Source organism: Cherax quadricarinatus, chromosome 79 (assembly GCF_038502225.1).
Source record: "Cherax quadricarinatus isolate ZL_2023a chromosome 79, ASM3850222v1, whole genome shotgun sequence".
Classification (NCBI taxonomy): domain Eukaryota; kingdom Metazoa; phylum Arthropoda; class Malacostraca; order Decapoda; family Parastacidae; genus Cherax; species Cherax quadricarinatus.
The window spans coordinates 5,248,784-5,265,817 of NC_091370.1; the positions used below are offsets into that span (position 1 = coordinate 5,248,784).

The window sequence follows — 17,034 nt, forward strand, 5'->3', positions numbered from 1 at the left end:
ATACACATAAACTAGGCGATATTTCAAACCCGAACTTCGGGAGTAGAGTTCACTAGGGTTCATAGCATGATGGATCACGTACCAGCAACAACAACGTCAGATGGTCAAAAGCTCCAGACGTAAGTTTATTCAGGTACAGATACACATAAATACATTTACACAAATTAACATACATAGCAGCATATGTATAGATTACCTATGATAATCTAAGAAAAGTCCGTGACACACACATACAGGGGCCAGGAGCTGTGATTCGACCCCTGCAACCACATATAGGTGAACACAAACACTCACAGTATATAAAGAATATTAATACCATCATAAAAAAAATCTGTATTATGATAGACGGTCCGCAGTAATATTATTGCATCTCAGAATCCGTCTAATTAAGAGAATATTCTTAATAAAGATTAATAAAATGTAGTGTTTGGTACAGTGTACATACAGTGGTTGGTACAGTGTACATACAGTGGTTGGTACAGTGCACACACAGTGGTTGGTACAGTGTACATACAGTGGTTGGTACAGTGCACACACAGTGGTTGGTACAGTGCACACACAGTGGTTGGTACAGTGTACATACAGTGGTTGGTACAGTGTACATACAGTGGTTGGTACAGTGCACACACAGTGGTTGGTACAGTGTACATACAGTGGTTGGTACAGTGCACATACAGTGGTTGGTACAGTGTACATACAGTGGTTGGTACAGTGTACATAGTGGTTGGTACAGTGTACATACAGTGGTTGGTACAGTGTACATACAGTGATTGGAACAGTGTACATAGTGGTTGTACAGTGTACATACAGTGGTACAGTGCACACAGTGGTTGGTACAGTGTACATACAGTGGTTGGTACAGTGTAAACTGGTTGGTACAGTGTACATACAGTGGTTGGTACAGTGTAAACTGGTTGGTACAGTGTACATACAGTTATCATGTGGGGTTCGAACACGTGGATAGGGTAAAGAAATACTCACGTAGGCTGGTAGTACGTATATTACGGATAGTGTGGGAAGCGCTAAACAGCCGTGACCTGCCTCCTTGCACTCACTCGTAAGACTGACTAACCACAGTACCCATATGTGAGGGGGTGTTTGAAATACTGCTGTGGTCAGCAGCAATATGAATACAGTCAATGATTCACGCAGAGACGGTTGGTAGTGAGTCATCTACTGGTACACTGGTTACTGGTAACTGGTACTACTACTGAGAGCTCGGCGACGCTAACGTATGTCGTCCCGACATACAACTAATACAAACTAGAGATGGCAGGTGTATGGCTTGGGCTGATTCTATACAATGTCAAAGTACACAACAATTGAACATTATAACATACATAAGTAGAACATTGGAATGGAAGCTTACATAACTGAAACTGTAATGCAATACAAGATATAATATAACACAACTCATCGAATGAAACTCAACGAATGAAACTCAACGAATGAAACTCATCGAATGAAACTCAACGAATGAAACTCATCGAATGAAACTCAACGTTGAGATTACAATAGAAGTGATAAAAAAAATTTTTTGATCGATCGATCTGTATTCATGTGATCTACGGATTCTGAGGAAGGAATATATACAAAGAAAGAAGTGTTTAACAGAAAGGCAGATTCGGTGCACTCAAATCTAGACTGTTAACTCTCAGAATTCGGAGAGAATGTGAACACACTGGTACACTGGTTACTGGTAACTGGTACTACTACTGAGACAGTGGTTGGTACAGTGCACATACAGTGGTTGGTACAGTGCACATACAGTGGTTGGTACAGTGTACATACAGTGGTTGGTACAGTGTACATACAGTGGTTGGTACAGTGTACATACAGTGGTTGGTACAGTGTACATACAGTGGTTGGTACAGTGGTTGGTACAGTGCACATAGTGGTTGGTACAGTGTACATACAGTGTACATACAGTGGTTGGTACAGTGCACATAGTGGTTGGTACAGTGTACATACAGTGTACATACAGTGGTTGGTACAGTGTACATACAGTGTACATACAGTGGTTGGTACAGTGTACATACAGTGGTTGGTACAGTGCACATACAGTGGTTGGTACAGTGTACATACAGTGGTTGGTACAGTGTACATACAGTGGTTGGTACAGTACACACACAGTGGTTGGTACAGTGTACATACAGTGGTTGGTACAGTGTACATACAGTGGTTGGTACAGTGTACATACAGTGGTTGGTACAGTGTACATACAGTGGTTGGTACAGTGTACATACAGTGGTTGGTACAGTGTAAATACAGTGGTTGGTACAGTGTACATACAGTGGTTGGTACAGTGCACATAGTGGTTGGTACAGTGTACATACAGTGGTTGGTACAGTGTACATACAGTGGTTGGTACAGTGTACATACAGTACCTAACAATAAGCAGGTACCTGATTGTTAGTTGACTGGTGTGGGTCGCATCCTGGGAGACAAGATTAATGGACCACAATGGAAATAAGACAGACAGTCCTCGATGACGCACTGACTTTCTTGGATTATACTGTGTGGCTAACCCTCCAGGGTTAGAAATCCGAACAAAATCATATCTTAAAGCATGTTTAAGTTTAATAAGAGAATCGGAGAAAATATCTAAGACGAACATGATCTTCAGAATACAATAATAACTTAAAAAAATGATTCAAAGATTATATCAGATAAGACATTGAGAGAAATACATTGTTAAACACTAACATGAATCTGGTAACATTATAGAAACAATTGATGGGTCTTACCAAAAAAATTCCAATGTCAATACCATCAAAAATAGGTGATACCCACCTATTATTGTAAGCTGATCCTCTCTGTCTAATGTTCCTGTAAATAACTCGGTTTAAATTATTCCTATTGCACCTCCATTTACTGTAAATGATTTTCAGAGAGTTGAGTGGTGATTTTTAAGGTTATAATCATGACTGATTTCTAGCGTATCTTACAGCTAGGCTTTAAATAAGATATAACAAGGACCTCATGTGTTACCCTAGGTAATTTGCACATATGTTGCTATCATTATTCCTCAGTCCACGGCAGGATTCGAACCTGCACAAACTTCATCAAAGTACACAGTACTTTATCCACACAACCAGACTCCAGATAACTATGGGAGCCTAGCCGGTACTAGACGGCCACTCCTCACCCCCGGAGCACCAGGCTTGTGCAAAGTTATTTCATCAAATGCTTTTCAATTCGCAAACAGGCGAAATTATTCACACACATTTCTCAGTCCACAGCAGGATTCGAACCTGCATACACTACATCGTCTGTAGTTGTCTCTCATGAGTGTGATATATCTTACTCCTCTAGCCAGCACTTGATTTTCCTCATAATCCAGTCATTGCTTAAGTAAAATACAAATCCTTTAAAAGTCAGCGAATCCATTAAAAAAATTGACATGTATTTGCTCAACAAAGTCTACGATTTCAGTTACTGGCATGTGGGGGTCCACGAAATTTTTGAAATTCAAACAAGTTCTGACTCTGGTAAAGATAACCATTGTTGGACCGTGTCAGTACTTGTATTTCCCGAGCCACGTACAGAAGTATCGTCCTTGTAAGTGAGCACAACATAGTGTAAAAACACTTAAATACTGAAGAATTAAAGGTCACAATACCTTGACTGGAACAATACACAAATAACCCGCACATAGGAGACTGAAACTTAGGACGACGTTTCGGTCCAACTTGGACCATTAACTAGTCACACTTATTCAGATTTTTAACCCCGGAGTGTTAGCCACCCAGGACTGTGTCTTATTTCCTCTGTGGTCCTCACATCTTGTCCCCCAGGATGCCACCCACACCAGTCTACTAACACCCAGGTACCTATATATATATGCTTGCTAGGTGAACGGGGCACAACAGGTGTAAAGAAACCCGCCCAGTGTTTCCACCCTTGCCGGGGATCGAACCATGGCCACTCAGTGTGTGAAGCGAGTGTGTTGCCGACCAGACCACCGAAGTTTGGTGCCGAAGGTAGAGGTAAGGTGAAGTTGACAGTCTGTGGTGGACGTGGTTGTCAGGACTTCACAGCTACTGTAAAGTTAGTTGACAGGTCGCCTGGTCCTAAGAGCCACTCTGAAGCCTCCTGGTGGATCCTCAGAGCCACTCTGAAGCCTCCTGGTGGATCCTCAGAGCCACTCTGAAGCCTCCTGGTGGATCCTCAGAGCCACTCTGAAGCCTCCTGGTGGATCCTCAGAGCCACGGTGAAGCCTCCTCTTGTGTCACCAAGCCCCTTTCCACCAGCTTCCTCACCAGGTCCTTGGTTGCCTCCGTCTCAGCATTGTGAGGGTTCACGTAACCTTCAGCTGGGAAACACAGACGGAATTACCAAACAGAACGCAACATCCGTTAATAAAAGTAATTTACAAAAAAAATTGTTTTGACTTCAATTAAAAAATCCTTCTATATATAAAATCTATTAGACATATGCGTATAAAAAAGACACTGGCCACCAGCATAAAAAAAATAAAATGGACCATTTTATAATAAAAATTACATAAATGCCCCCCCCCCGAAAAAAATTATTTACAGGATATAAAAATTATTAATATTTGTGCATGTAACTAGTTCCGGAAAAAAAAATTGGAAGCAGACACCACTCTCACGAGCCCTTCCATGGCGGGGAAGGTGCCGGAGCTGGAGCTTGCTACCACCTACAGCTCACAAGACTGCCATTCCCACGAGCTCCCCTGTGGCGGGGAAGATGGCAGACCAGAGGCTTCTCCCTACAAGCCCTGTGAGGGTGGGGAATGGTGCTTGGGCTGGGGACAGTTGGTCCCAGAGGATGAGGAGGTACTTGTGCCTCCTCCCATGGGAGACGTAGGTGTGGAAAATACTGTATATATTTTCCAGAAATTCAGTATTTATATGTAAATAGATGGCCATACTGTATTTAATAATATTTGTTATAGAAAACGGAAAGCCTGCGTCTGCGCAGACGGGACTCGCCATCTTGGTTTTGAATTGGATACAACGTTAATATAATGGGAAGAATTTTTCGTGCTCTAGAGGTTAAAATTGGATTGACACCTCTCAAATAGGAGGCGAAATTGTTGGATGTGCATTCCTGCATAACTTGAGATATCAGACGACTGGACAAGACAGCTCCAGGAACCTCAGATAAGCTCTCTAGATTTGTGTATAATTCTGGCCAGCAGTGTTTTCATTAATTTAGTTAGTGAGGTTTTTCTGAGTATGATACAACTTAATATCCAGTCAAATTGGTGAGTGATAATAAGATATATTTTCCTTCTGTTATGTATTTGTGAATTTATATATAATAATTTTTTAATATACAGTCCACAAATTTATATATTTACCAGTATTCCTGGTGTATGTATATTTCATTTAATTAATAGGTCCAGAGCAACTTGTGGTTATGACAGTGGTAGGTATCGAAGGGGGACATTTTTTGCGACCTAAGTGTCCCAAATTCCTACTTGTCTATGTAACATTGATAAATAATAATTATCTTTGTTATCATTTACTGTTATGTACATAATTAGTTACATTCAGATAAATGCAGTTTTCCACAGTAGGTCTCACGACACTCCCTAGACAGGGAGCCAAGGCCGGGACACCATCTGGAAGACTCGGGCCGGGAGAGTACCGGCGGATCGAGAAGTAGTAGTTCCAAAATTATTGTATATAAAATGATTATAATCCTAACCATGTTTTTTTTAAAAAGGTGGACTGGTTAGCCAGCGGAAGTCCTCGGTCATGTGACCAAAAACTCCAGCTGTGGGTCATTATATGACTAAAGCCTCTAAAACACATGCCGAATCAAGGCAGGGGTTTTAGGGGCTGCATCCCAGGGACCTCCAGGGGCTGCATCCCAGGGGCCTACGCCAGCTGGAGAGGCTGCAGCCAAGGGTCCTCACAGTACCTGTAGCCCAGGGTCCTCACAGTACCTGTAGCCCAGGGGCCTCACAGTACCTGTAGCCCAGGGGCCTCACAGTACCTGTAGCCCAGGGGCCTCACAGTACCTGTAGCCCAGGGGCCTCACAGTACCTGCAGCCCAGGGTACTCACAGTACCTGTAGCCCAGGGGCCTCACAGTACCTGTAGCCCAGGGGCCTCACAGTACCTGCAGCCCAGGGACCTCACAGTACCTGTAGCCCAGGGTCCTCACAGTACCTGTAGCCCAGGGGCCTCACAGTACCTGTAGCCCAGGGGCCTCACAGTACCTGTAGCCCAGGGACCTCACAGTACCTGTAGCCCAGGGGCCTCACAGTACCTGCAGCCCAGGGTACTCACAGTACCTGTAGCCCAGGGGCCTCACAGTACCTGTAGCCCAGGGGCCTCACAGTACCTGTAGCCCAGGGGCCTCACAGTACCTGTAGCCCAGGGACCTCACAGTACCTGTAGCCCAGGGACCTCACAGTACCTGTAGCCCAGGGGCCTCACAGTACCTGCAGCCCAGGGTACTCACAGTACCTGTAGCCCAGGAGCCTATAAAATCTTAATCCGGCTCTGCATGTAACTAAGACCCACGTCAGGAAACAGTTTCCTGACAAACCTTATACCTGCCTGAAGTCGTAAACTTCCCTTGTGGATTACGTCTCGGTGTGGCTTCGTTGAAGCTAAAATATATTCTCTCTTACTCGAGATATGAAACAAAAAAAAAACTAGGAGCACCGCAGTAATCCTGCCGGCCCATGTTAGGCAGGTCTAACTCACAACCAGGTAATACACTTACCTGAGGTCAGGGGCTCTTGTACCTGTACAACTCGTGTAGATTTAGTGTTTGTTTTCAAATGTAATAATTAATATTGAATAATAACATTAAAAATAATAATTCCTCTTTTGCACCAGAGTACATAGGAAATTTGGGTTGGATTCTTTATTTTGTTAACTTGAATAATAATATAATCTCTATTACTACAAGTACATGTACAAGGTATACAGTCCTAGCTGACATCAGTGACATACTAGTAAATAGAAAGCCGCTTGTTAATTATGCTGAACATTTAGAGCAAATTAGGTCAGTTTTGTCCCAGGATGCGACCCACACCAGTCCACTTACACCCAGGTATCTATTTTATTGATGGGTGAACATGGACAGCAGGTGTCTTAAGGAAATACGTCCTAATGCTTCCAGCCGTACCGTGGATCGACCCCCCGGACCTCAGTGTATGAGCTGAGTGTGTTACCAATCGAGCTATGGGACACACTTGCTTCAATTAATTTGGATAAACGGTATCACATTTCTGAAGAAGAAAGATAAAATTGTCAAGGAGGAGAATAAGTAACTAAACAATTTGTTTGGATAAAGTGGGAGGATGTGTAATAACGAGCATGAAGCGGAGGACGTCACAAACATGAAGCGGAGGACGTCACAAACATGAAGCGGAGGACGTCACAAACATGAAGCGGAGGACGTCACAAACATGAAGCGGAGGACGTCACAAACATGAAGCGGAGGACGTCACAAACACCCACCTTTCCCGAGGGCAGTGGTCCAGTCAGGGCACCTGCTGGTGGCGCGGAAGTTCAGCTCCCACTTGTAGAAGTAGGGTGTCCTGCTGATGGTGCAGTAGTGGCCCAGGAGCTCTATCTCATCCTCTCTGTACAGCCGACTGAGGCAAGATCATAGGTAGAAAACAAAGCACCGAGAACAACAAATTGTAGCATTATTATTATTATTATTATTATTATTATTATTAGTAGTAGTAGTAGTAGTAGTAGTAGTAGCAGTACAGATACAAATATATATTTTTATATCTTTGCAAAGGTTATAGTGTGTGATTTACATGTTATAAAAATATTGTGAAGTACAAAGGAACTAACATGTCTGAGCATTTCTGACATATTCAATATTTAACTTATAGAAGTCTTACAACACTTGAGAAATTGGATTAGGTTTGATCGTAGGAAGGAGAATTATATATCCATTTGTTGCCTAGATAGCATTTTTGCGTTGTCATGATTGCCGGTTAATTGTACGTGAATATAGGTTAATTTACGTTAACCTAACTGAGATTAATCTAAAATCCCGTATATAAATTTTCTGTTGAGGCAGTATAATACTGCTCATGGAGGCTAGTACACCAAACAGGGAGTAGAATGAAATTAGCTCTGAGGCACCCACACCATCGTATGTCCTCGTATTATGGTACAACACCTAGCTCTGCTGGGTGCGTGATTCTTGTAGGATTGTATGGTTCCGTGGATTAGAGCATCGTGGATTTTCACTCACCATGAGGCATACTAAAACATACACGGGTTCGATCCCCCAGCTAGTCGCAGTGTTGTTACTGATTAAATAACACTCGTTCGTGGTTACATATATATATATATATATATATATATCTATATATATATATATCTATATATATATATATATATATATATATATATATATATGTGTGTGTGTGTGTGTGTGTGTACTCACCTAATTGTGGTTGCAGGGGTCGAGACTCAGCTCCTGGCTCCACCTCTTCACTGATCGTTACTAGGTCCTCTCCCTCTCTGCTTCCTGAGCTTTGCCATACCTCTTCTTAAACTATGTATGGTTCCTGCCTCCACTACTTCACTTGCTAGGCTATTCCACTTCCTGACGACTCTATGACTGAAGAAATACTTCCTAACGTCCCTGTGACTCGTCTGAGTCTTCAGCTTCCAGTTGTGACCCCTTGTTTCTGTGTCCCCTCTCTGGAACATCTTATCTCTGTCCACATTGTCTATTCCCCGCAGTATCTTGTATGTCGTTATCATGTCTCTCCTGACCCTTCTGTCCTCCAGTGTGTGTGTGTGTGTGTGTGTGTGTGTGTGTGTGTGTGTGTGTTTAAAATATACTGTGTCAAAAATAAGAGGAAACAAATGCTTACGTGATCACATTGTCTGCAAGTGAAGACACAATCTGCAAGAAGTCGAAGGATTTGGCTGGTGCTGGTGAGGGAGCCACTAGCAGCACCACCAGCAGTGACAACACCAGCCCTCCTGACCACCTTCCTGACACCACTGAGGCTGACATCTTCACACTGTAACATTATAAAACTAGATGCATTGCTGTGCGATCAGAAAGTGTTACATATTTTCCTGCATTAAAAATTTATAAGTGAGACACACCAGCAGCCAAGGTTTGAAACCTATCAAAAGAGACATTCTCCTCTTAGTGCACAATAACTCTCTGTTGAATATTGGCAAATTAAACTTACCTAACCCAAAATCAATGTGAAGCTTCATATGGAAAAAAATTATACGAAAAGTTTGAAGCCGACCAGAAGAGGCATTTTAGACTTCACGCGGTACAGTTCAACAATTCCAGATTTAATAACCATGTTAGAAAAATGGCAAATTTGAACCTAAACAGCTGTATGTACTTGTAATGTATCGCTCAAACCTCGTGTATACTCCATCTCTGAAGAGATGGAGTACTCCAGTGATGTGGCAGGGCAAAAACCACTGGTACTCCAGTGATGTGGCAGGGCAAAAACCACTGGTACTCCAGTGATGTGGCAGGGCAAAAACCACTGGTACTCCAGTGATGTGATAGGGCAAAAACCACTGGTACTCCAGTGATGTGGCAGGGCAAAAACCACTGGTACTCCAGTGATGTGGCAGGGCAAAAACCACTGGTACTCCAGTGATGTGGCAGGCCAAAAACCACTGGTACTCCAGTGATGTGGCAGGGCAAAAACCACTGGTACTCCAGTGATGTGGCAGGGCAAAAACCACTGGTACTCCAGTGATGTGATAGGGCAAAAACCACTGGTACTCCAGTGATGTGGCAGGGCAAAAACCACTGGTACTCCAGTGATGTGGCAGGGCAAAAACAACTGGTACTCCAGTGATGTGGCAGGGCAAAAACCACTGGTACTCCAGTGATGTGGCAGGGCAAAAACCACTGATACCCCAGTGGTTACTACACTGGTACTCTTGCAGTTACTACACTGGTACCCCTGCAGTTACTACACTGGTACCCCTGCAGTTACTACACTGGTACGCCTGCAGTTACCACCCTGGTACCCTTGCAGTTACTACACTGGTCCCACAGCAGTTACTACACTGGTACCCCTGCAGTTACTACACTGGTACCCCTGCAGTTACCACCCTGGTGCCCTTGCAGTTACTACACTGGTCCCACAGCAGTTACTACACTGGTACCCTTGCAGTTACTACATTGGTAACACAGCAGTTACTACACTGGTACCCAGCACTGGTCCCAGCATTTACTACACTGGTACCCCAGCAGTTACCACACTGGTACCCAGCACTGGTCCCAGCAGTTACTACACTGGTACCCAGCACTGGTCCCAGCAGTTACTACACTGGTACCCAGCACTGGTCCCAGCAGTTACTACACTGGTACCCAGCACTGGTCCCAGCAGTTACTACACTGGTATCCAGCACTGGTAACCCAGCAGTTACTGCACTGGTACCCCAGCAGTTACTACACTGGTATTCAGCACTGGTCCCAGCAGTTACTACACTGGTATCCAGCACTGGTCCCAGCAGTTACTACACTGGTATCCAGCACTGGTCCCAGCAGTTACTATACTGGTATCCAGCACTGGTCCCAGCAGTTACTACACTGGTACCCCAGCAGTTACTACACTGGTATCCAGCACTGGTCCCAGCAGTTACTACACTGGTATCCAGCACTGGTCCCAGCAGTTACTACACTGGTACCCAGCACTGGTCCCAGCAGTTACTATACTGGTATCCAGCACTGGTCCTAACATTTACTACACTGGTATCCAGCACTGGTCCCAGCAGTTACTATACTGGTATCCAGCACTGGTCCTAACATTTACTACACTTGTACCCCAGCAGTTACTACACTGGTCCCCAGCACTGGTCCCAGCAGTTACTTCACTGGTACCCAGCATTGGTCCCAGCAGTTACTACACTGGTACCCAGCACTGGTCCCAACAGTTACTACACTGGTACCCAGCACTGGTCCCAGCATTTAATACACTGGCTTCATCAGTCCAATACAAAGAGGAAGGCGTAAGGAGAGGAGGAGAATGAGGTAATCAGTCCCTCAACCTGGAGTCGATGTGTTCAGTCCATCAATCTTGTAGAATGTACAGCATAGGGCCGTAGACGTGGCTTATATACTGTAGTGAGGTTTTTCAAACCATTCATCACAACTGTCAGACACTGCAGCATCATGGGATCTTGTTACAAAGAATTCTTCAACACTTGTTCAATCTTTGGACGAAGACCTACTTCGACTAGTGGATGATACCACTATGACCCCGCCTCCACCTGCTTCACGTCACCTCACTACAGTATATAAGCCACGTCTACGGCCCTATGCTGTACATTCTACAAGATTGATGGACTGAACACAGTTAATACACTGGTACCCAGCACTGGTTCCAACAGTTACTACACTGGTATCCAGCACTGCTCCCAGCAGTTACTACACTGGTACCCAGCACTGGTCCCAACAGTTACTACACTGGTACCCAGCACTGGTCCCATCAGTTACTACACTGGTATCCAGCACTGGTCCCAGCAGTTACTACACTGGTACCCAGCACTGGTCCCAGCAGTTACTACACTGGTACCCAGCACTGGTCCCAACAGTTACTACACTGGTACCCAGCACTGGTCCCAACAGTTACTACACTGGTACCCAGCACTGGTCCCAACAGTTACTACACTGGTACCCAGCACTGGTCCTAACATTCACTACACTGGTACCCAGCACTGGTCCCAACAGTTACTACACTGGTCCCAACAGTTACTACACTGGTACCCAGCACTGGTCCTAACATTCACTACACTGGTACCCCAGCAGTTACTACACTGGTACCCAGCACTGGTCCCAGCAGTTACTACATTGGTACCCCAGCAGTTACTACACTGGTACCCAGCACTGGTCCCAGCAGTTACTACACTGGTACCCAGCACTGGTCCCAGCAGTTACTACACTGGTACCCATCACTGGTCCCAACAGTTACTACACTGGTACCCAGCACTGGTCCCAGCAGTTACTACACTAGTACCCAGCACTGGTCCTAACATTTACTACACTGGTAACCCAGCAGATACTACACTGGTATCCAGCTCTGGTCCCAGCAGTTACTACACTGGTACCCAGCACTGGTCCCAACAGTTACTACACTGGTACCCAGCACTGGTCCCAGCAGTTAATACACTGGTACCCAGCACTGGTTCCAACAGTTACTACACTGGTACCCAGCACTGCTCCCAGCAGTTACTACACTGGTACCCAGCACTGGTCCCAGCAGTTACTACACTGGTACCTAGCACTGGTCCCAGCAGTTACTATACTGGTACCCAGCACTGATCCTAACATTTACTACACTGGTACCCCAGCAGCTACTACACTGGTATCCAACACTGGTCCCAGCAGTTACTACACTGGTATCCAGCACTGGTCCCAGCAGTTACTACACTGGTATCCAGCACTGGTCCCAGCAGTTACTACACTGGTACCCAGCACTGGTCCCAGCAGTTACTACACTGGTACCCAACACTGGTCCCAGCAGTTACTACACTGGTATCCAGCACTGGTAACCCAGCAGTTACTACACTGGTACCCCAGCAGTTACTACACTGATATCCAGCACTGGTCCCAGCAGTTACTACACTGGTATTCAGCACTGGTCCCAGCAGTTACTACACTGGTATCCAGCACTGGTCCCAGCAGTTACTGTACTGGTATCCAGCACTGGTTCCAGCAGTTACTACACTGGTATCCAGCACTGGTCCCAGCAGTTACTTCACTGGTATCCAGCACTGGCCCCAGCAGTTACTACACTGGTATCCAGCACTGGTCCCAGCAGTTACTATACTGGTATCCAGCACTGGTCCCAGCAGTTACTACACTGGTACCCCAGCAGTTACTACACTGGTATTCAGCACTGGTCCCAGCAGTTACTACACTGGTATCCAGCACTGGTCCCAGCAGTTACTATACTGGTATCCAGCACTGGTCCCAGCAGTTACTACACTGGTATCCAGCACTGGTCCCAGCAGTTACTTCACTGGTATCCAGCACTAGTCCCAGCAGTTACTATACTGGTATCCAGCACTGGTCCCAGCAGTTACTACACTGGTACCCCAGCAGTTACTACACTGGTATCCAGCACTGGTACCAGCAGTTACTACACTGGTATCCAGCACTGGTCCCAGCAGTTACTACACTGGTACCCAGCACTGGTCCCAGCAGTTACTATACTGGTATCCAGCACTGGTCCTAACATTTACTACACTGGTACCTCAGCAGTTACTACACTGGTATCCAGCACTGGTCCCAGCAGTTACTATACTGGTATCCAGCACTGGTCCCAGCAGTTACTACACTGGTACCCCAGCAGTTACTACACTGGTATCCAGCACTGGTACCAGCAGTTACTACACTGGTATCCAGCACTGGTCCCAGCAGTTACTACACTGGTACCCAGCACTGGTCCCAGCAGTTACTACACTGGTACCCAGCACTGGTCCCCAGCACAGGTCCCAACAGCTACTACACTGGTACCCAGCACTGGTCCCAGCAGTCACTACACTGGTACCCAGCACTGGTCCCAACAGTTACTACACTGGTACCCAGAACTGGTCCCAGCAGTTACTACACTGGTACCCAGCACTGGTCCCAGCAGTTACTACACTGGTACCCAGCACTGGTCCTAACATTCACTACACTGGTACCCAGCACTGGTCCTAACATTCACTACACTGGTACCCCAGCAGTTTCTACACTGGTACCCAGCACTGGTCCCAGCAGTTACTACACTGGTATCCAGCACTGGTCCCAACAGTTACTACACTGGTACCCAGCACTGGCCCCAGCAGTTACTACACTGGTATCCAGCACTGGTCCCAGCAGTTACTACACTGGTACCCAGCACTGGTCCCAGCAGTTACTACACTGGTACCCAGCACTGGTCCCAGCAGTTACTACACTGGTACCCAGCACTGGTCCTAACATTCACTACACTGGTATCCCAGCAGTTTCTACACTGGTACCCAGCACTGGTCCCAGCAGTTACTATACTGGTACCCAACACTGGTCCTAACATTTACTACATCTGGTACCCCAGCAGTTACTACACTGGTACCCAGCACTGGTCCCAACAGTTACTACACTGGTACCCAGCACTGGTCCTAACATTTACTACACTGGTACCCCAGCAGCTACTACACTGGTATCCAGCACTGGTCCCAGCAGTTACTACACTGGTACCCAGTACTGGTCCCAGCAGTTACTATACTGGTACCCAACACTGGTCCTAACATTTACTACATCTGGTACCCCAGCAGTTACTACACTGGTACCCAGCACTGGTCCCAACAGTTACTACACTGGTACCCAGCACTGGTCCTAACATTTACTACACTGGTACCCCAGCAGCTACTACACTGTTATCCAGCACTGGTCCCAGCAGTTACTACACTGGTATCCAGCACTGGTCCCTGCAGTTACTACACTGGTATCCAGCACTGGTCCCAGCAGTTACTACACTGGTATCCAGCACTGGTCCCAGCAGTTACTACACTGGTATCCAGCACTGGTCCCAGCAGTTACTACACTGGTATCCAGCACTGGTCCCAGCAGTTACTACACTGGTATCCAGCACTGGTCCCTGCAGTTACTACACTGGTATCCAGCACTGGTCCTAACATTCACTACACTGGTACCCAGCACTGGTCCCAGCAGTTACTACACTGGTACCCAGCACTGGTCCCAGCAGTTACTACACTGGTACACAGCACTGGTCCCAGCAGTTACTACACTGGTACCCAGCACTGGTCCCAGCAGTTACTACACTGGTACCCAGCACTGGTCCCAGCAGTTACTACACTGGTACACAGCACTGGTCCCAGCAGTTACTACACTGGTACCCAGCACTGGTCCCAGCAGTTACTACACTGGTACCCAGCACTGGTCCCAGCAGTTACTACACTGGTACACAGCACTGGTCCCAGCAGTTACTACACTGGTACCCAGCACTGGTCCCAGCAGTTACTACACTGGTACCCAGCACTGGTCCCAGCAGTTACTACACTGGTACCCAGCACTGGTTCCAGCAGTTACTACACTGGTACCCAGCACTGGTCCCAGCAGTTACTACACTGGTACCCAGCACTGGTCCTAACATTTACTACACTGGTACCCAGCACTGGTCCTAACATTTACTACACTGGTACCCCAGCAGTTTCTACACTGGTACCCAGCACTGGTCCCAGCAGTTACTACACTGGTACCCAGCACTGGTCCCAGCAGTTACTATACTGGTACCCAACACTGGTCCTAACATTTACTACATCTGGTACCCCAGCAGTTACTACACTGGTACCCAGCACTGGTCCCAACAGTTACTACACTGGTACCCAGCACTGGTCCCAGCAGTTACTATACTGGTACCCAACACTGGTCCTAACATTTACTACATCTGGTACCCCATCAGTTACTACACTGGTATCCAGCACTGGTCCCAGCAGTTACTACACTGGTACCCAGCACTGGTCCCAGCAGTTACTACACTGGTACCCAGCACTGGTCCTAACATTCACTACATTGGTACCCCAGCAGTTACTACACTGGTGCCCCAGCAGTTACTACACTGGTGCCCCAGCAGTTACTACATTGGTACCCCAGCAGTTACTACATTGGTACCCCAGCCGTTACTACACTGGTGTCCAGTGATATTTTTTTCGCAACATCAACAAGAAAATAATATAAATCTATACTAATATTTTAATTTGTGTATATTATGTTAAACATCAGAAATAAACACTCAGCCTTGACCAGTAAAGTTCACTATTAAGTCGTGATTGTGTAATTATAACCATAATTTTTAAAGGGGGTGGACGGATTATCCAGTAGAAGGCCTCGGTCAGATGACCAAAAGCTCCAGCTGCGGGTCAGCATATGACTAAAACCCGCGTCGGGAAACGACCTGTGGCAAGTGTCAGGATGATAATAGCGCCTGGAAAGCTACGCACCTGTTAGTGAAGCTGTGTACTGTTCTGCTGACGAGCGATGGGGCAGCACTGGTGGTTGTGGCGTCTCACTCAGGTTATATTACCTGGTTCGTCAGATGTTCTAGGAAAATTTTTACATCCCTTAACTCTGCTTTGTCAGTGTTGATAAAACATGGACTACGGTTCACGCATGGTCGAGAATCCTAGTGGATATCTCTGGGACTCTCGACTTTTAATGCTGGAATATCATCTGTACCTAAACGTTTTGATCTCTCATATACGAGAGCTGAGACACATGACAGTGCTAAGCTACAAGTGTAGCTAAAGTTGAAAACAGTATGCTCCTCAGGGGATGCACACATGCATGCACAGGCACGTATATGTGCATCCCGGAGCGTGATAGCACATCTGGCACTCATTAAACTAATATTACCATGTAATAAAGTTGGTAGAATTACCGACAATATGTAAAGTAAAAGGACACAAGTGCAACTAATGTGACATTTATTGTGGCAACGTATCTTTATTGATACCCAAGAGTTGCACATGTGTCTAATTTATCAACATGTCGGTTCTCTGAACCATTCATCTACAAAGCTTTGGGTAGGGGTCGTTTTGGTAAGGACCTGCCTTGTATGGGCCAGTAGGCCTTCTGTAGTGTTTCTCCATTCTTATGGTAGGGATCTTGTTACAAAGAATTCTTCAACACTTGTTCAACCTTTGGACGAAGACCTACTTCGACTAGTGGATGGTACCACTATGACCCCGCCTCCGCCTGCTTCACCTCACCTCACTACAGTATATAAGCCACGTCTACGGCCCTATGCTGTACATTCTACAAGATTGATGGACTGAACACATCGACTCCAGACTGAGGGACTGATTACCTCATACTCCTCCTCTCCTTACGCCTTCCTCTTTGTTGTGCAAGAAAGGTATAAAATACCGACAAATATGAAAGTTAAGACATGTGCAACATCTGGATATCTTTATTGTAGACGTTTCGCCATCCAGTGGCTTTATCAATACAGATTCTAGGACATAATAGGAAGACAGTAGAACTATATACAAAAGATGAGGTAATCAGTCCCTACATTACTACATTATCGCACAAG

At 45.8% G+C, this 17,034-nt stretch overlaps 1 protein-coding gene across 1 annotated transcript; it reads right to left on the bottom strand.

Moving 5' to 3' along the window:
- Positions 1–982: 982 nt before the first annotated feature.
- LOC128702612 (anti-lipopolysaccharide factor) lies at positions 983–16,075 on the bottom strand. The gene is made up of 4 exons (XM_053796922.2): positions 15,941–16,075; positions 8,839–8,991; positions 7,451–7,587; positions 983–4,315 (listed from the first exon to the last, which is right to left on the bottom strand). The coding sequence occupies exons 2-4, from the start codon at positions 8,982–8,984 to the stop codon at positions 4,203–4,205; spliced, it is 396 nt and encodes a 131-aa protein (XP_053652897.1). The 5' UTR covers positions 8,985–8,991; positions 15,941–16,075; the 3' UTR covers positions 983–4,202.
- Positions 16,076–17,034: the final 959 nt, after the last annotated feature.

Coding starts and splice junctions, on each gene's coding strand:
- LOC128702612 (XM_053796922.2), bottom strand. CDS start 8,984: ATGTCAGCCTCAGTGGTGTCAGGAAGGTGGTCAGGAGGGCTGGTGTTG. Junction 7,588..8,838: donor CTTGCAGACAATGTGATCAC/GTAAGCATTTGT, acceptor ATCTTGCCTCAG/TCGGCTGTACAGAGAGGATG. Junction 4,316..7,450: donor GACCACTGCCCTCGGGAAAG/GTGGGTGTTTGT, acceptor TGTGTTTCCCAG/CTGAAGGTTACGTGAACCCT.